The following is a 21,118-nucleotide window of genomic DNA, read 5'->3' on the forward strand; positions in this document are numbered from 1 at the left end:
TAAGAAAAGTCACCCTCAACACCTGAAATCCTAACGAAGAAAAATTAAGTCCGAATTGGGAAGGACCGTAACAAATTCTTGAGGTCACCGGAAAAGGGTCTTACAAGCTCGGAACAATAAATGGGGAACAACTACCAAGCAATTGGAATGTATCTTGCCTAAAACGGTACTACTTCTGAGGCACGCTCTTTTTTCATTCCTTTTCTATTTTCAGATGAACACATGCAGGTGGTAGACAAGAAATGACGACAGATTTTGTAGCAAACGACACGAAGTCTTTAGGTCTGAAAGCACGTGTTGCACTCTTTTTTCCTCAGACCGAGTTTGGTCCCAAATGGGTTTTTTCGGTGAGGTTTTTAACGAGGCAACGACTAATCGTGCTAACCTAGTATCAAGCCCAATTATGAATTGACATCAGAGATCCATTCGACATTGATATTATTCGAGGTTCCTTTACAACCAACCTCGAATACTGAGGGGGATACCCTCGGATATGTGAATATCAACTCTAGAAAGGAAACTACTTCATAAAAGGAGGATCTCGATAGAAAGGATTTATTGTAAGGTTCAAACGGTCGAATCGAACCGTACCCATGTAGATTAGCCTTATTTCGATTATGTTCTCGATCAGTTGTATGTTCCTTACAAAGATTGCTCGAACCCAGTTTTAATCGAGAATAAAGAGAAATATGTTCCTTGCTCGAACCCGTGCTTCCAAATATAAACAAGACCAAGGGAAATACTTAACCGGAATACGAACGATCTCTCTGTCACTCGGGGACTGCCATCTGACTCAAACAACCCAAGTCATCGGGCCTCGAGATCAAAAGACCTAATAGGCAATGCCCCAATTTCTAAAAGTCACGGCCACCCCGCTCGAGAACTATTATCTCGGACAAACCTAGATAAAACGAGAAAACAAACCCAATGGGTAACTCTCGAACTAAAAGGCTACGGTCAATTGAACACGGCTCAGAGACATCCGAAAACCGTAACAAAAGTAGGCCTTCGAAAAATAATAATTCTTTCACAACCGTTTCTAAAGGCCACCCTCGGCAAAATCTCAGACTTAAGATGTTTTCCGAGAAAAACTTTGATAACATCGAACCCCGATAATGCCTAAAAGGAAATAAAGGCGAGGTTTGTTCGAACCCTCGAACACAACCTTATTTTATGCTAAGGCATTTTCAACCTTTGTAAATACCAAAAAGCAAAGGAAAAATATGAGAGACGAAAAGACAAGAAAAGCTTTATATTTATATACAATTGTTTTTTTTACAAAGGCCAAGAGGCTCGGTCTTCATCAGAGGTCACATCTCCATCCTTGGGATCTTCTCCGTCTTCAGACTCACTCGAACTATCAGAGTCTTCCTCAGGGAAGGCCAGCTTCCGGCCCTGGCTTCCTCTACTCTAGCATTCTCGATCTTAGCCATGACATCGAAGCCCTGGGCCTGAACTTCCTCGAGGGCTTCCCTTCGAGTTTGCCATTTTGCATGTTCAACCATGCCCTTGGCCTTGGCCTGATTGGCTTCGACATCAACCCTAAACTGGGCCACTTTAGCATCATCATTATTTATGGCCACGACCACCTCAGATCTGGCCACTTCGAGTTCATTGGCCAAGCCCGCCTTATCGAAATCGGTCAAATCCAACCGAGACTGAAGCTCATTGAGCTTTTCGACCTGCACCAAGGCTTTCTCTTTTGCAGCTTGGAGCTTGGCCTTGGCCAACTTCAATTGAGCTTGGACGATTTCCTTTTTCGAGGCTAGGATGTCCATATTCTTTTTAAACTCTTCTGCCTCGTCCTGTATCGCATTCACCTACGTTTGGAGCTTCCCAATTTGTTCGAGCCTCTGTCGGACCACCTATAAAATTGTATCATTAGTAGTTATCTCCAATTCATCTTCACTATCGTGAAGTACTTGAAATACCTGCTCAGCCATCTCGGCATGCTCATCCCGAGCCGTTGCCAAATCTGCCCGAAGCTTCTCACTAAGGAGTTTATAGGTGTCACTCTTCTTAGTGAGGTTCCAAACCTTGGTCTCATGCTCCTCCCGAATTCGGAGGAAAGTTTCGTGATGCAACACTGAAGCCTGCAAACAAGGAAGAAGATGTTAGAATTACCTACAACTCTAAGTGTAAAAGAAACAGTAGAGATATCCTCGAGGTTACCCAATTTAGAGCATGTTGGGCCTCGTTGAAAAGGCAAGCGGCTCCTACCGCGTTCATCACGGCTTGATCCTCTTCGGTCACCAAGAACCGAAGGTAACTAGCAATCCCCACGGGGGGAGAAACAATTCGGGCATCCTCCGGGACAGAGAGCACTATTTTCCTCCTACGATCGAGATTAGCACTCGGGGCCGGGAATCGGTCTACCAGCTTGGGGCTCGATGAAGACCCGATATCACCCGACCATGATGCTTTCTTCGGTACAAGTAATCCACCGAACACGATAATATCCTCCGAGGCAGCGGACTCGAGTCCATCCAGAAAGCCATGAATATTAGTCGACCCCTGAACACCCTCGTAAGATCGACTTTTCGACATGTTAGCCTCATGGATCATAGCATCCAAAATCTGAGGGGATCCAGTAATGTCAATTATCCTGAGCTCGTCCCTCGAGATATCTTCTGCTCGAGATGGGATGGCCTTGGCCTTTTCTTGTTCAGGAATTATGGCCAGAGCTGCCTTATCAACCTCCGCCGATTCGGAGGATTGTTGTATCACAACATTAGCCCGCACACATGCTAATTCCTCTTCTCCTTCTTCGGGCTCATCCCTTAATTGGCGGATCGAGTCCGGAGGCATAATACCGGAGCCTTCCTTGGGCTTGCGAGATTTTTTCGTCAGTTTTTTTTTTGAGAATGGGGAACTCGGAGCCTCTTTTATTTTCTTCTCTTTGACCTGCTTCGGAGCAGGGACCTCTTCGTCACTAGACGGGGCCCTCATGGCAACATCCTTCCCAAGGTCAACAAAGGGAAAAGGGGGGTAAGCAAGAGAAAAAGATCAAACGATAAACAATTTAAGAAAGAGACTTACCATGACTACGTGCCTCCCATCGACCCTTCGATAGTTCCATCCAAGCCGCTCGGAGTACGATCTCTGCAGCACCAGACCTTCAACCCATTGTTTAAGTTTCGAAATCGGTTCTAGCATTTGGGCCATAACTGTAATAAGCATAGAAAAAGTGGATCAAGAAAATGAAAATCAGAACCACAAAATTAAACGTTCGAAGGGGAATAGTGCTCACGATTCATGTTCCATTTCTCAGGAAACGGCATGTCATCAGCAGGGATCAGGTGCGAAGTTCTAACTCGAATGAATCGGCCCATCCAACCTCGGTCATGAGTCTCATATATGCTCGAGAACGGTGCTTTGGTGCCTCAGCGAGCAAGTTTGATTAGCCCTCCTCGATAGAGTCGGGGACTGTAAAGGCGCATGAGGTGATCGAGGGTGAAAAGACACCCATCGATTTTGCTCGAAAAGAATCGAAAGAGAATCACTATTCTCCAAAAAGAAGGGTGGATCTGGCCGAGGGTCACGCCATATCTCTTGTAAAAGGAGACGATGACAGGGTCTAAAGGACCCAACGTGAAGGGATAAGTATAAGCACTTAAGAACCCCTCCATATGAGTAGTAATTGAATCTTCAAGCGATGGGACTACCACATGCTTTTCGCCTCAGTTGCACTCCTTTTTTACTTTATCGAGGAATTTCTCGGTGATTGTACACTGGTACCTTGAGGGTTTTTCAACCTTAAAGTCGATGACAGTTAAGCACCCTATCGAAATAAATTCCTCAAGTTGAGGCTACGCTGCATCCCCGCCACCGGCGGGTTGTGATGAAGAAGCGGCCTCTTTTTGCGGCACTGTTTTGGAGGTTTTTGCCATTGATGATCAAAGGAAGAGAGAATTAGGGTTGTATGCGGTGTGAGAATTGTGAAGCAAAAAGATTTTTTGAAGAAGATGCAGGAGTAGACAAGAAGTTTTGAGTGAAAAGTTTTGAATGAATATGAGGGTTTGAATACTTATATCCTGGTAATGACGGTTCAAAACTAGTAATAGCCAACCAATGACTGACAGACATTTAATGCCTTGATAACTGAACCGACGAGACGCTTGTCACATATGTCATAATCGGGCTCTTCGCTGGCGTCGTCACCCACCAAGTCAGAATTCGGAAATTTATATCGTTTCTCGTTATCATCTTTTCGAGAAACGAGGGGACTATCTGTATATGGTCAAAAACGAGTTTGCCCTTTGTATGAATAATCGAGATTGGGACATGATAGACCAAGGTTCAACTTCGTAAAATATCAAGCCATGATGCGAAGTTAGGTTACCGAGATCGAGACCCAGAGGTCAAGCAAAATAGAGATCGGTCAAGATCAAGATTGGCCAAGATTGAGATCGGCTAAGCTCAAGGTCGAGCAAAATAGAGACAGGTCAAGATCAAGATCAGATTAAATAGAGACCGATAGAGGCTGAGATCGGCCTCGATCGAGGAAAGTTTATCGAGCCCAAAGACAGAAAGCCGGAATATCTGTAATGGGGCTCGAATCACGGCTGAAATCCCGACACATATCAAGGAAAGGCCAATTAATTAATATTTCATAGGATTCCTACTATATTTAGAATTATAGTAAGAGTAGTACTTCCCTACTATTTATTTGGTTGGCATTTATCTTTTTTATAGCTAATTATAGCACTGATATATATATATTTATACTCTTTCTCGGTTTGTATCAAGTTCTATCACGTATCCTTAGAGCCGCGTATAAATTCAAGTGTTATCCATATATATATATATATATATATATATATATATATATATATATATATATATATATATATATATATATACATACATACATACTCTATACATCTTTCGCATAGAAATACAAGACTTTGCCTTGTCCACTTCAATTCCATTCCTTGAGATTTTGTGGCCAAGGACAATACCTTCCTCGACCATGAAATGGCATTTCACCCAATTGAGCACCAAATTAGTTTCTTCACATCTAGCCAACACTTTGTCCAAATTTGCAATACAATCATCAAAAGTATCTCCAACCATCGAGAAGTTGTCCTTAAAAACTTCAAGGTACTCCTCCACCATGTCCGTAAAAATAGCCATCATACACATTTGAAAAGTCGCTGATGCATTGCACAAACCAAATGGCATCCACTTGAAAGCAAAAGTACCATAGGGACATGTAAAGGTTGTTTTCTCTTGATCTTCCGGAGTAATGAGAATTTGGTTGTAGCCCGAATACCCATCAAGAAAGCAATAGAAAGTACGACCGGCCAATCTATCGAGCATTTGATCTAAGAAAGGAAGTGGAAAGTGATCCTTCCATGTGACTTTGTTGAGCTTGTGATAGTCCATACACACCCTCCAACCGGTAACCGTTCTTGTATGAATCAACTCATTCTTGTCATTGGTGACCACCGTCATGCCCCCCTTCTTTGGGACACATTGAACCGAAGAAGTCCATGAACTATCGGAGAAGGGGTTGACAACCCCGACATCCAACCACTTGATAATCTCCTTCTTGACAACTTCTTGCATAGCCTCATTGAGTCTCCTTTAATGTTCAATAGATGGTTTGGCTCCATCCTCCAACTTGATCTTATGCATGCAAAATGCGGGGCTTATTCCCTGAATATCCGCCAAGGTCTACCTAATAGCCTTCTTCCTCTTTTGTAGCACTGCCAATGTGGAATCTACCTGCACGTTAGTCAAACAAGAGGAAAGAATAACCGGTAAAGTAGAACAAGGATAAAAACATTCATACCGAAGATGTGGAGGCAATGGCTTCAACTCCAAGGTAGGAGGCTCTTCAATAGAAGGTGTTGAAGGAGGAGTTGTCCTAATTTCAAGATCCATGGACAATTTTTGGGGTGCATAGTTGTACGACCCCATTCCTTGTAAAGAGTTCACATATTTCATGAAGCCATCCATCTCGTCATCATCAAAGCTGAGCAATACGGCCTCCAACTTATCACCAACATTGATAGTAGCACTTGTTTCATCAATAATAACATCGGTCACCAAAACCACAAAATAACACACCTCATTGCTATTTGGTTGCCGCATGGACTTACACACATGAAATACCACTTTTTCATCACTAACCCGTAAAGTGAGTTCTCTGGTTTCAACATCACAAAGAGCCTTACCTGTAGCAAGGAAAGGTCTCCCAAGAATAATTGGCACTTCATAATCAACCTCACAATCTAGAATGACAAAATCCGCCACGAGAATGAATTTATCAACACGAACCAAAATATCTTCAATCACACCCAAGGGCCTCTTCATGGTACGATAGGCCATTTGCAATCTCATAGAGGTGGGTCTTGGTTTCCCTATTCCCAAAGTCTTGAAAATCGAATAGGACATCAAATTGATACTTGCCCCAAGATCACAAAGAGCTTTAGCAAACTCGACACTTCTAATTGTACAAGGGATCGTAAAAGCATCGGGATCCTACAACTTAGGAGCCATTGAATGCACAATTGCACTCACTTTATGAGTGACTTTGATGGTTTCAAAATTAATTGACCACTTCTTTGTCATAAGATCCTTCATAAACTTTGCATAACCGGGCATTTGTTCCAAAGCTTCAACTAATGACATATTAATTGAAAGACTCTTCATCATTTGAATGAACTTCTTGAATTGATTCTCACCATTTTTCTTGGCAAGTCTTTGAGGGTATGGAGGTGGAGGCTTAGACAATGGTGCCTTAGCTTTTTCCATACCGGCGTCGGTATGTAAATAATGTGTTTCCTAGACGGGTTCACCTCCTCTTGAGTCTCTTCCACACTATCATCAATATCAATCTGAACTTCACCCTTAGGTTGCACCACATTGTTCGGGATCTCTTCTTCTTGCATCACTTGATCTTCATCAACAAGTTGCCTTGTATGGAGGTGGGTTCATTCCCGCCTCTTCTTGTGATAACCACCATGGCATGCCTCGTGTTGTTACAACCCTTTGAGTTTAATACCTTGTCACTTAGTAGTGCCCCCTTAGGACGAGAATTTAGAGCTTGAGAGATTTACCCCATTTGAACTTCTAGGTTGCAGATTGATGTGTTGTGTGAGGCAAGTTGGGCATCCGAATCAGCATTATTTTCCATCATTTTCTTGAACATACTTTCAATATGACCCATCTAATTGTTTGAAGGACTTGAATCATGGAAAGGATAAGGAGGTAGGTTTCTCAGTTGTTGGTACATCGGGGGCCTTTGAAAACCTGACCCCCGGTTGCCTTGATTGTTGCTCTATCCGCCTTGATTGTTACCTACCCAATTTCCTTGGTTTTTTCCACTCCAATTTCCTTGATTGTTATTGTTATGCCAATTTTCTTGATTGTTGTTTCCACTCCAATTTCCTTGATTGTTAGAATTCCAATTGCCTTGATTGTTTTGTGGTCGCCGTTATTGTTGGCTTGGGCCTTGGAAGTTGTTTCTTTGCCCTTGAAAATTATTCACATATTGCACTTCCTTTTCTTGTTCATTATAGGAATCATCTTTCTCAAAACCACCATCTTCTTGCACATAGTTCTCCACTCGAATTTGCACATTGTTCACCATCATGCTCACTCCTTCCATAGCATTGACTTGCTTAGGAGCTTGCACTTGATTTAGTTGGGACTTTGCTAGTTGAGTCATGGTAGTTGTCAATTCGGCAATGGCTTGCCCATGGTCTTGCAACTTTTTGTGAATGTGGAACATTGGCCCGAGATTGCCAAGCCGACGACGTTTCCGCCATCTCATCTAACTCACATGCCTCCGCATAAGGCGTAGTCATAAAGTTCCCACTGGCTAGTTGATTCATTACACATTGGTTAGTTGTGTTAATCCCATGATAGAAGGTTTGTTGAATCATATTTTCCGTCATATCATTGTTGGGACATTCCTTGACCATTGTTCTATATCACTCTCATATCTCGTATAGTGGTTCATTCGGCTCTTGCTTGAATGCCAAGATCTCATCTCGAAGTGTAGCCATGTGCCCAAGAGAGAAACACTTAGCAATGAACGTTTCTGCCAACTCATCCCACGTGTGAATTGAATGGTTCGACAAACGTTTCAACCAATCTAAAGCTTTCCCCCGTAGAGAGAAGGGAAAAAGCCTTAGCCTCAATACATCCTCGGAGACATTAGTTTGCTTGCTCCCCCAACAAGTATCCACAAAGCCCTTAAAATGTTTGTAAGAATTTTGAGTTGGAGCGCCTGTGAAGAAACCCCTTTGCTCAAGCAAACTGAGCATCACATTGGTGATTTTGAAGATGCCCGCCCTAATACGGGGAGGGACTATTGCACTAGCATAACCTTCGATGGGACAATCCGGTGTGGAGCCTCTCGTGGTGGAGGTGGGGGTGGAATGAGCACATTGTCATGAGGTACCCGGCCTCTCCTATTGGCTTGTGGCTCATGAGATACCTCCTCTACTTGCTCCTCATCGCCGTCAATTCCCCCAAAGGCAAATTTCTGAGCTCATTGTTCGCCATGGTTGTACCTAACATTTCTCACATAAGTTAGTAACAAAGAAGGAAAATAAGATATTCCAGAAACAACCACAAGTATATAGCTAACACCGTTTTAACTCCCCGACAACGACGCCAAAAATTTATCCACGTCCAATCCGCACTCAATAGTGAGTGGAAATGACCGTTGTAGTATAGTGGTAAGTATTCATGCCTGTCACGCGGGTGACCTGGGATCGATCCCCAATAACGACGCCAAAAATTGATCCACTTCCAATCTCCACTCAATAGTGAGTGGAAACAATCGTTGGAAGAATAGTACCCAACAAGAGTCGGGGTCGATTTCCACAGGAAGTTACTATAGGTGTTAGGGGTATACACTTGACGAAAACAAATGGAACAACTAAATTGCACTTCCAAACAAAAGGTTTTGATTTCTAGTTCTAATTTTACTCTAGTAATTATAAGCTAAGAGAAGAAACTAGAGAACGAATGATTGTTTTTGGTATTTTTCTAAATAGTTAAAAATCCTAGGGATATGACCTTAACTTAGGTTTTCTCCTAATGGGTTAAATACGTTAACACTTGTTTTGTTGATTAGGGTATATTATAGCTCTCAACTCTACGTTACCCACTCAATACCTCTCGGTCATAGATTGATTTTGCCCAATTTGGCTTTCTCAAGCCCAAATGGGTATCAAACTAAATAGTTGCAATGAGCTCAAGTTGGGTTCTTACTATATCTAGTTTGAACCGTTTAATTAGACTAATCAAACCCTTAATTAGCCCAATTCCTCGTTAGCCAAGTTATCCTAGACTAGGTCCCAATACTAAGTCAAAAAGGCATGAATCAATGTTTGCAACTATTAATTCTAAAATTAAAGCATAAACTAGGCTAAATAATCAATACCCAATCATAAACAAGTATTAAATTAAGTACCCATAAGATTTACACACTAGGGTTGGGTCACAACCCTAGTAAGAATCTAGCTACTCATAGTGAAAAATAAAGAAAACAAAGAAGAAATGCTAATTAAACTCATAATCTAAGATTAAAATGATAAAATATGATGTCTAAACCCTAAAATAGTCAAAAACTTCCTAAAGTAGCAAAATGCAATAGTTACAGCAGCTCAAACTTCGAAACTTGACCTAACAATGTGAATATCATCTATTTATAGTGGCCCAAAATTCACTGACAAAAATGCCCCTCGAGAGGTTCTGCGGTCGCACAATTCCATGTGCGGTTCGCAGATTTCTTCAATTGGCAGGGTCTTGGATTCTGCAACCATACAATTCTGGTATGCGGTTGCAAAGCATCTTCTGTGGCTGCACAATTCTTGTGTGGCCCGCACTTCAAGCAAGGCTCAAGTCTTGGTCATTTGCACACTCTCTGAACTTTGAATCATTTGTCAGTGCAAACCTTGTTCTGTGGCCGCACAAATCATATGTGGTCCGGACATCAGCTAAAACTCTGTTGGGCTCTTTTGCTTGTTCTACGATCACAGATTGAATTCTGCGGTCCGCACTTCCTTCTGCAGCTGCATAAATCCTTCAACGGACCGCACTTCTTAAGTTCTGCGCCCCCTTCTTGGCTTGTGAGTCGGAACACTCTTTTTTGAGTCGGATTTCATCATGGGAGCCCAAACTTCCAACATTCCTGCAATTTGCACACTTTCATTAGTTTTGGGAACATAAATCAATACTTTTGGACTACAACAAAAGTAAAAAAATGCTAATAAGTGGTCAAAATCCACACTTATCACTGTCCCACTGATCCGCATACATGCCTTAGCCAAGTGCCATGCGCTTGCCTTCATTTGCCATAGTCGTCGCCCACAACCAAGGTTGACTTGCCATCACTCAAGGCACCTTATCCAGCTGACCTGCCCAAGTCTATGTACTAACTTAGGCACGCTCCCAGCTTCGCACATTGCTTGCCAACTCCCGCACGAACCCATGCCAAGGGGAAATGTACAAGCCCTTAACATTTGTTCTTCCTGACATCCATCACGTCTCAACATTTGGGGCTACAAACCACCCCCACCAATTGAACTCGATGTCCTCGTTGAGGCTAACTTCAAGTAGTCCTCTATTTGTTGTTCATATTGCCACAATGAAGTACCCTTTTCCCAAGTCGCATCTGCCTCAGGCTTTCCTTTCCACTGAATCAAAAATTCTGTCTGCATATTCTTCTTATGCATCCCAAGAATACGGTGGTCAAGAATATTCTCAATTTCTTCCTCAAGCTGAGTGCGCACCTCAGGAGGAGTTCTCTTTGTTTTGTGTCCTTCAACATAAGGCTTTAGAAAACTCACATGGAAAGTCAGACGTATCTTCATTCTTTTAGGCAGCTTTAGTCGGTAAGCAACTTCACCAACTTTTGCAGCAACTTCAAAAGGACCATCATACCTTGAAACCAAGGCTCTATATATAACTCGGCTGTCAATCATTTTTTAAATTTGCGGAGTAAGCTTTAACTACACCTTGTCACCCATTTTGAGCTCCAAGGGGTGCTTGTTCCTGTCAGCATATTTCTTCATTCGTTTCTCAGCCTTTGTCAAGCTATCTGTTGCTTCCTTGATCATAGCTTGTCTATCCCAACCATAACGGTAGGAAGCTGGACATTTATCCCCAGTCTTTTGTTGTGCAATCTCCGTTGGTTGTGCAGGCTACTTCCCCAAAATAATCTCAAACAGACTCATCTCCGTTGCTGAACACTTGTGCAAATTATAGGAGAATTGTGCACAATCTAGCAAATATGTCAAGTTGCGTTGACTAGCTGTCACAAAGTGACTCAAATATTCCTCCAACAAATTGTTAATTCTCTCAGTTTGGCCATCAGTTTGGGGATGATTCACCGTTGAAAACCATAAGTTCGTACCCATCAAGTTGAACAAATAAGTCCAAAACTGCCCTGTAAATCAAGCCTCCCTATCACTAATAATATCCTTTGGCATTCCTAAATATTTAACCACATTCTTCAAGAACAATTCAGCAGCAACCTTTGAAGGAAATTCTGTAGGGGCAGCAATAAAAACAACATATTTAGAAAACCTGTCAACCACAACCATGATCGATCACAAACCATTGACCTTAGGGAAACCGTTGATAAAGTCCATCGAAACAGATTGCCATGGTTCTTCTGGAATAGGCAGAGATTGTAGCAAACCTGCCTCCTTCTTCTGCTCAGTTTTATCAAGCTGACACATAAGGCAACTCTTTACATAAGCTTCCACATCATGCTCCATCTTAGGCCAAAAGTAGTATCGAGACAGTACAGCCATCATCCTACTAATTCCGAAATGACCAGCCCATGGAGTATCATGCTTCTCCTTCAACAGTTCACAACTCAACCCATCACCAAGTGGCACTACGATTCTCCCCCTTTTGAAATAGAGGAGACCGTCCTTGATCCAGTACCGCCTTACCGTCCCTTCTCTCACATGATTCATTGTCTTGATGTACAATGGATCATTAGAAGCACAAGACTTGATTGTATCAAGAAAATCATATTCAAGTCGAGTAATGAAATAACCAGCAGCAAAAACCTATTTTCGACTCAATGCGTCAGCAACTTGGTTGTGTCTTCTTGGCTTGTGCTCCCAAATAAAATCATATTCTTCCAAAAATTCTTGCCAATGTGCCTGCTTCGAACTTAGCTTTTTCTGTGTCTTGAAAAATGTATTAGCCATATTATTCGTCCTCACAATGAATTTAGTTCCCACCAAGTACACCTGCCAAATCTGCAAGCAGTGGATTACAACAACCATTTCTTCTTCATGAGTCGAATATCTTTGCTCTGCTTCATTCATTTTTCTGCTTTCAAACGCCACTGGGTGGCCTTCTTGTACCAACACACCTCCAACAGCCTTGTCAGAAGCATCAGTATGAGCTTCAAAGGGCAGTTCAAAATCTGAAATCCGCAAGATAGGTTCTGAGGCAATAACTTCTTTCAACATGTCAAATGAACCACTGCATTTTTCAGTCCATGCCCACCTACCATTCTTCTTCAACAAATCAGTCAAAGGAGCATCTTTTTTTGAATAGCCATCAATGAATTTTCGATAATAATTTGCTAACCCAAGGAAAGATCTCAATTCTTTCACAGAATTAGGCGCCTGCCACTCCACAATGACTTGCACCTTTTTCGGGTCCATCCGCACCTGATTCTGGCTTACCAAGTGCCCAAGAAATTTGATCTCTTGTCTAGCAAACTCACACTTTTCCATTTTCACATACAGCTGGCACTCCTTCAAATGAGACATCACCTTAATTAAGTGTGACATATGTTCATCCAAAGTCCGGCTATAGATGATGATGCCGTCTAAGTGGACAACGATAAAGTCATCCAAGTATTCATACAATACAACATTCATCAGGTTGCAAAAAGTAGCATGGGTATTTGTCAACCCGAACGGCATAACAAGGAATTCATATGAGCCATACCTCGTAATACATGTAGTTTTAGACTCATGACCTTCAGCTATTTGTACCTGCTAATAACCAGACCTTAAGTCAAGCTTCGTGAACCAACAAGCCTTGCTCAATCTGTCCATCATGTCTTGCACTAACGGCACTGGATATTTGTTCTTCAAAGTCACTTTGTTCAACGCCCGATAATCAACATACATCCGAAGCGTCCCATCCTGTTTCTTTTGAAATAAAATAGGTGCACCAAACAAAGCTTTTGATGTCTGAATCAGTCCTATATCGAGAAACTCATTCAATTGTTTCCGTAATTTAGCCAACTCTTTTGGCGCCATCCGATAAGGAAGTTGAGCAGGAGGCATTGAACCCGACAACAACTCTATCTTGTGATCAATAGCCCTCCATGGTGGTAAATTCTTAGGAAATTATAGTGGCATCACATCAGCAAAGTCACTCAATATTGGAGCGACACAGTCCAATACTTCAACCTTCACATCGGGCTTCACCTCAACCATAGCAGCAAGGAAAGTATCATCTCCCCTTTTCAGACCTTTTTCGACCATCATGACAGAAACTAATAAAGCCCTCCATTGAGTTTCTTCTTTCCCATAAGGATGAACAACTTTTACAAAACCAGGAGCCATTTGATGCATAATCATCACTCTGTACAAGTGAGGTATTGGAACAAAGTGATTTTTCTGCATAAAGTCGATTTCAAGGATTACCTCAAAGTCCTCTAGTGGAATCACCATCAGGTTAATTTTCCCTTTCTAGTTCCTAACAGACATAGGAACATTGTAAGCCATACCTTCAATGGCATGGGCTTTAGCATTCATATTCTTTATGTAAGAGGGACACTTGCTCACATTCAACCCATACTTATGCACCAATTTTGCCGAGACAAAGGTGTGAGTAGCTCTAATATCCACCATTGCTATCATACCTTTCTCTCCAATTTTCATTTCAATGTGCATCAATAAAGAATGAGGGTTGATCTCGTCGCTTGTAGCATTAAGCAACGAAATGGAATTCAACAATTGCAAAGGATTTACCAAGGCAGCAACTTCTTTACCTTCTCCTTCCCGATTATTTTCTGTAGCAAGCAAAGCATTAACTCATTCCCGATTTGAGCAATTTTTGGCAATATGAGGTGAGCCGCAAGTCCAGCAATCATCGCCCTTTTTGTTGGCATTGCCTTTGTTTCTAGCAGATAGTTTTCGAACTTCCTTCTTCCATTCCCCTTTCTTCTCTACCTTTTACTTAGTTTTTGAAGAAGAAGGAACTTCAGAAAGACTTCAGGTACTGCGGTAATCCACCAATGAGTCCGTTACAGCAATCGCACTCGAGGGGTCCTTCACGTTCTACCTCCTAAGTTCGTTCTGCGCCTATGCTTGCATACCAGAAATAAAATTATGCAACTTGTCATGCTCCGACATGTTCTGTATGTCCAACATTAAGGAAGTGAACTCCTTAATATAGTCATGAACCGTTCCGATTTGCTGTAGACGTTTAAGGCCATCCCTAGCAAGACAAGATGCGTTGCTAGGTAAAAAGTGGTCTTCCATTTCTTTATGGAGTTTCTCCCACATATCCGCACATTGCTTAGGCAAGGCTAAGTTAGTTGCTGACCTACCCAAGTCCATGCACTAACTTAGGCACGCTCCCAGCTCCGCACATTGCTTGTCAACGCCCGCACGAACCCATGCCAAGGGACAATGTACAAACACTTGACATTGGTTCTGCCCGACATTCGTCACGTCTAACATTAGGGGCTAACAGCTAGCTACTTTCTTTATAAGAAAACTATCAAGGTCCAAATCCCCAACGTTCCGTACTCCAAAGGTATTTTTAACAACGTTAAATTGAGGAAGAGAACAAATATTTAGACAAGACTTACTATATTAAAAGTTTCATGTAACATGTCGTGACATATATATTAATATTATGATAGGCAAATATCTAAGATATGTAACTTTCAACATACGCGTCCGCACCACAATCTAATATCAAGGAAAAACATATCCGCCCGTCCCTCATCCCAACCCCGCAAAAGAAAAGTGAAGCCCTGTTTCTACTTTTAAGAGCTTGTTTGGAAAGCCACAAGCCAACTTTAATTTAACTTGCTCACAAGATTATCATATCTTTCCCATTCCTTCATTATTATGAATTTAAGTTTGTAGCAGTGTTAGTTTTTTACACTACAAGTTAAGTATCTAAGACAATATAAACAAGTTTTTCAGCATTTGTACCATGAAAATTACTTTATTTCAGGTGGATTACTGCGTATCTGTTCGAGCGGAAGCAGACAAGAAAAGACGGAAAGGAGCAAATGATGCCATCCAAATCGACGAAGATATTCAAATATGAAAAGATAAAGAACGACGTGTTAAGCTTGTGTTTCCTCAGCCGACTCGCACATGAACCCTCTTTTTTTGATTGAAGAGTCGGACACCCTAGAAAAATAGCATCTCGTAAGTTCCCGAAAAAAAAAGACGCAAAAAATAGTATCGGTAAAGGAAAGAACCTCATTCTCCTGTGGTTCTCAAATCAAGTGTGATAGGTACAAGTTGGAAAAAGATGTTGGAAACGATTTAATTTATATACAAAATACTATCAGAAATTTTTACTATTAGTATGCTCAAAATTATTGTAACAAATACATGATTCCTTTTTTAGGTTACCAATCTCATTTATAAATATTATAGTTATCTCTTAGTTAACATAATAGTCTAATATTAGTACTAGTATTGTTTTTGCAATATCAGTGTATATTTAAACTAAAATCAACCTAGAAACTAAAATGATAACTTATTCTACCCATTAAATTTCACTAAATTCTTTATATTGTAAGAATATTATTATCATTAGATATCTTCCCCCGCATTTGGCGTTTACTTTTGACTTTTGAGAACCCTAAAAAAGAAAAGGCAACGAAATTGACACATATTCATTACTGAAACCCACTACGAAGCTTCCGTACGCGCAAATCCCACGGAAAGCCGACTTCCAACCGCCATTAACTAACCTTTTCCCCATTACTACTTCTTTAATTTTTTATGCCCATCGCTTTCTCAGCCCTTAAACTATTTATATTTGCTATATATAACCCAATTCTTCCTCTTCCTTCATCCAATACCAATGGTTATTTTCATGCAACAACCATCTCTAGCACAAAAAATTCCAAACTTTTCTTGGTCAAGTCCAACTAACCCGTTATACACTTAATTATCATATTCTGCTTCTCATATTACAAATTAGCTAGTTTTTGTTTTTACGATACTAAGGTCGGAGTTTGCATATAGCATGTGCATGGAGACTACTTCTAGCTCTGCAGAAAATAACAAGTCTGTTTTTTCAAGATTAAGGAATAGATTTTCACCCAAAAAGCCGATCATAATCAAGGACGATGAGGTTATTGATCAGACGGCCAGTACTAGTACTCTTTCTGTGAGTATAATCAATACTAGTAATGAAAATAGTGATCATTTAGAGAGGGTATTTACGTACTTTGACGAGGACGGAGATGGAAAAGTGTCGCCAGCGGAGCTACAGCGGTGCGTGAGGGCGGTAGGAGGGGAGCTGACGGAGGAGGAGGCGGAGATGGCGGTGAGGCTATCGGATTCAGACGGAGATGGGATGTTAGGGTTAGAGGATTTTAGTAAATTAATGGAAGGAAGTGACGTCGAGGAAAAGAATAAGGAGAGTGAGTTAAGAGGAGCTTTTGAGATGTATGAAATGGAAGGAACTGGTCAAATTACTCCTAAGAGTTTGAAGAGGATGTTGAGTAAACTTGGTGAGTCTACCTCTGTTGATAATTGCAAATCTATGATTCAAAGATTTGATCTTGATGGTGATGGAGTTCTTAACTTTGATGAGTTCAAAATTATGATGAACATGGAGTTTAAAAAGATCTAGTTTAAAGTACAAATATTCTCATGCCTCATATAAATACATAACTCTTTACCTTTTACTCAAATAAATCTGATTGATGGATTCTATTGTTATCAAGATTGTTATTCGTTACTAGATTGTTATTTCAAATTGATTGTTTTTATGTATTTGACACCATTCGACATATATATTTGGAAGTAAAACAATATAATTTGCAGTTGAGTAAGAAAAAAGTGAGCCAATATCTCTTTATAGGTTATCCAGTTCCAAAAACTAGTGTGGAATAGGCCAGAGAGGTTTGCTTGAGATTTGAGGGACGATGTCATATCAGAAGGATTTGGTTTCCCACCTTATATCATCATGTTATGAGCTTATAATTTTAAGAGTAGATCAATAAGTCCAGTGCTAAAAAATTTGAAGTCGAATTCATCAAATTCAAATCTTAGATTCCCATATATTTGTACATCCTTGGCAGCGGCCAACCGAGAAATTTTTCCAAGGTATTCAGATTTTAAAAAAGCAAAAAAAATTTCTGTCAAAATATGTTCAATATATGTTATATATATCTAAAGTCAATGTTTTACTTATATACATAATTTTTGTAATATTTCAATGAAGGATGGTCACCACCCTTAGCAAAAGGTGGCTTTGCCCATGGTCCCTGCATCGAACAGTTATTTAGGGACAATTTTTTCATTAGATACCTTTTGTTTTGCTAAATAATTGAAGTATTTTTATCTATAAAATCTTTACATAGTAATTTGGTATGCAATTTCTCAATTTCCAAAATAGTAACAAATTATTATTGAATATCAGACTGAAAATTAGATAAATTGATTGGTAGTATTTACTTCTTTTGGAATGAAGTGATTTCTTTAGTTTCACGCTACTGAAATGTGACCATGGTTATTGGTTAGCGCAAAACTTGTGATCAGGATATAATAAGGAGAACTTAGCCACTTTTGGCTGACCTGATATTAAGAAAAGTCCACTTTCATATATTTGGCATTTTTCAGAATCATTGACTTTGAAATTCCCCGCAGGCTTTCTGACTTTTGCTAGATACTATTGAGGGTTCAAGTTCACTGCACAATGAATGCAGGCGCGAATAAGAAAGTCCATGGAAATGGACGGTAACGCGCTGAAATTCTGTCCTGCTATTGCCACAGTAGGCCGGCGTTCTGCTGGTCAAGCTGCAATATTAATCAAAGGTGTTAATGAATACAGGCCCAATCAACCAGACCAACTGTATAAACTTTTATTTTCTTAAAATATTACTAACAACTTTGTGAATAAAAACAACCTGTAACACCACGTCCGTTTTTAACGTTGCACGTGTGTCTATATTGTTTGAAAAAAAAGTTTAACTTACGGTTAAACTATTTAATTTATGTAACAAGAGGTTAAGTCTAGTTAAGGATAATAACTTTAGATACTAATCTTGAAGACGTACAGTAGATGGGATAGACCCCGTGAATGATTGAAGACAATAAATGTAAAATATTCTCAAAGCCTGAACATTGATGTAAAGATAACTAACAGTAAATGGCAATAAATGACATTGAAGTAGGAGAAAGATTAACCCAATAATGAGTGGGTTGAACGAATATTTCTCCTAACAAAGATGAATGACAGATAGGTCCAAGATTCGTATGAACAATCCTCGGATCTGGTGGAAAGGTGGAATAATATGAACAAGAATCTTTATCAAAAGGTAGTCTTTGTATTTTTGCAAGAGAGAAAGTCTTCTTCTCAAAAGTGTTCTTATCAAAATCAATATTACATGCCCCTATCATTGTCTCTTATTTCTATACTAATTTCTGGATACGCGCGTTGCGCGTGTATCTCATATCAATGAGTACCAAAATGATCAAAAGTGACATAAATCTTATTAAAAATATGTTGGACAAGAAACAAGATAAAAATAAAAGGACTTTATTTTATTCCTTCTATCTTCAAATGTACATAAACATTCGTTTTGGTGAAAAAAAATTGCCATTACTTGTGGCTAATTTGTACAACTTATTTCTACGGGGCTAGTCGCGCAGTCCCCGTCCCCGATGATATATTCTTGTTCCCGGATCTTGTAGTCCCGATTTTTATGGCAATCGGGTTGCCGTATTCTGAAAAGATCCTCTAGTGAATGGTTGGATAATTTTTAATCTGATAGCAAGCTTCATCTCCCGTTAGGAACTTTGCTACCGAACCAAAGATTATCTAACCACTCCCCAGAGGCTTGTGGTGACGCGACACTCGTGAATGGTCGGGTAGCTTTTGGTCCGATAGCAAGCTTTGTTTCCCTTTAGGAACTTTGCTATCGAACCAAAGACTGTCTAATCATCCCGTAGTGGTTTGTTGTTTCCGTGCCTTCCTTCGTAGTATGATTTTCGTTGATGCCTCGTTAAAAACCTTGCCAGAAAAATTCAATTGGGATAAAAATTGGACGAAGGGAAAACGAGTGCAACACATACTTTCGGTACAGGATATGCTCATCAGCAATACTATCTTTTGAGGTGTGCCACATTCCTATTTCTCGACAATTTTACTCCGTTTTGATTTTCTAGTTTATATGATCCTTTCCCGGTGACAGCTGACACCCCGTAAGGACCCTCCCATATCGGACCCAGCTTCCCTGCATTGAGCCCTCGGGTGTTTTGAGTCACTTTTCTTAAAACTAAGTCTCACACTTTGAAGTAACAAAGGTTGGCTCTTCGATTATAGTATCTTTCCATTCTTTGTTTCTCGGCTACCATCCTTATGTGCGCTAAGTTCCTGCATTCGTCAAGCAACTCCAATTTAACCAGCAACGTCTCGTTGTTTGCTTCCTCATCCGCCCGGAAGTATCTTATGGTAGGTTCTCCCACTTTCACCGGGATCAGAGCTTATGCTCCGTATACTAGAGAGAAAGTTGTCTCTCCCGTGCTAGACTTAGCCGGCGTTTGGTATGCCCATAGCACTTCCGGTAACTCTTCGGGCCACTTGTCTTTGGATGCTTCCAATCTCTTTTTGAGATTTTGAATAATCACCTTATTTGTCGATTCCGCTTGGCCATTTGCACTCGGGTGTTAAGGAGAATATGTGATTCTTTTGATTTTCAAGTCTTCAAGAAATTTTGTGACCTTTGGGCCTATAAATTATGGCCCATTGTCGCAAGTTATTTCTTTTGGTATTTCGAACCTGCAAATTATGTTCTCCCACAGGAAATCGACCACTTCGTGCTCGCTGATGTTCTGGTAAGGACCTTCTTCAACCCACTTAGATTTCATGAATGGCCATGGTGACAATACCAAATGCAATAGTTCTGCCAGTTGATGCACCAATAGTGTCTTGTTCCATCCGGGGCCAGTAGTATTATGCCCCTAATTAACTTTAATACTAATGAGTCAGCACCCGAGTGATTTTCACTGATTCCTTCGTGAACTTCTCTCATGGTGTAATTATCCTCGGAAGCTCCTAAACATCAGACCAACGGGCCTTGGAAAGATTTTCTATACAACTGGCCTCCCTAGAAACTGTAACGAGCTGCTTTGGTGCGGAGTGCCCGGGATACTTTTATATCTTGGGGTAGTTTGTCGTGCTCAAGATAGTCGATGATCTCATTTCTCCAGTCCCTGACCAAATTGGTCGCATTTACTTTATACTAACCATCCACATCTAATACCGAATGCATGAGTTGTACGACCATACAGGAGTCTGATCCTTTTATTTTCGTGGATGAGCCCAGATTAACCAGTGTGTCTGCTTTTACGTATTCTTCTCTAGGGATATGGGTGATTGACCACTCCCTGAACCGTACAAGCAAAGTCTTGACTTTTACTACATATTGTTGCATGCGTCCTCTTTGGTGTCGAATATCCTGTACACCTGATTTACTACCAGTTGGGAATTACATTTGATTTCAATGACCTCGGGGTCTAGTCCCCGAGCCAATGCAAATCCTTCGTCTTCGCGGAATAAAATGTCACTTTCCACAACCTCTGAGACAGCTAAGTAAATTAGCAATTGTTCGCCTTCCTACGGTATCGATAGTAACGGAGGGCTTGATAAATATCTTTTCCAATCTTTCAAGATATGCGGGCATTCCAGAGTCCATTTGTCACGACCTAAAATTCCACCACAGGCGTCGTGATGGCACATAGTCTCTAAGACTAGGTAAGCCGATTATAATAACCTTTTCAAGCCATTTTTTTTAAACCAACAGCGGAAATAATCACAATATACAACCTCCCAAGACTGATAGTACAGAGTCAAGAACTCTAACTGAATACATGGAATGATCACGAAGACCGAATATACAATA

The 21,118-nt window shown here is 40.7% G+C and overlaps 2 protein-coding genes across 2 annotated transcripts; one reads left to right on the forward strand and one right to left on the reverse strand.

Annotated features, from left to right (window-relative positions):
* Nucleotides 1-10,526: 10,526 nt before the first annotated feature.
* LOC138894441 (uncharacterized) lies at nt 10,527-10,949 on the reverse strand. Its single transcript, XM_070179138.1, has one exon. The coding sequence runs from the start codon at nt 10,947-10,949 to the stop codon at nt 10,527-10,529; it is 423 nt and encodes a 140-aa protein (XP_070035239.1).
* A 5,098-nt stretch (nt 10,950-16,047) lies between these two features.
* On the forward strand, nt 16,048-16,931 carry LOC104113352 (putative calcium-binding protein CML19). Its single transcript, XM_009623482.4, has one exon. The coding sequence runs from the start codon at nt 16,231-16,233 to the stop codon at nt 16,840-16,842; it is 612 nt and encodes a 203-aa protein (XP_009621777.1). The 5' UTR covers nt 16,048-16,230; the 3' UTR covers nt 16,843-16,931.
* The last annotated feature ends 4,187 nt before the right edge of the window (nt 16,932-21,118 follow it).

The sequence above is a fragment of the Nicotiana tomentosiformis genome, chromosome 6, assembly GCF_000390325.3.
Source record: "Nicotiana tomentosiformis chromosome 6, ASM39032v3, whole genome shotgun sequence".
NCBI classification, from domain to species: Eukaryota; Viridiplantae; Streptophyta; class Magnoliopsida; order Solanales; family Solanaceae; genus Nicotiana; species Nicotiana tomentosiformis.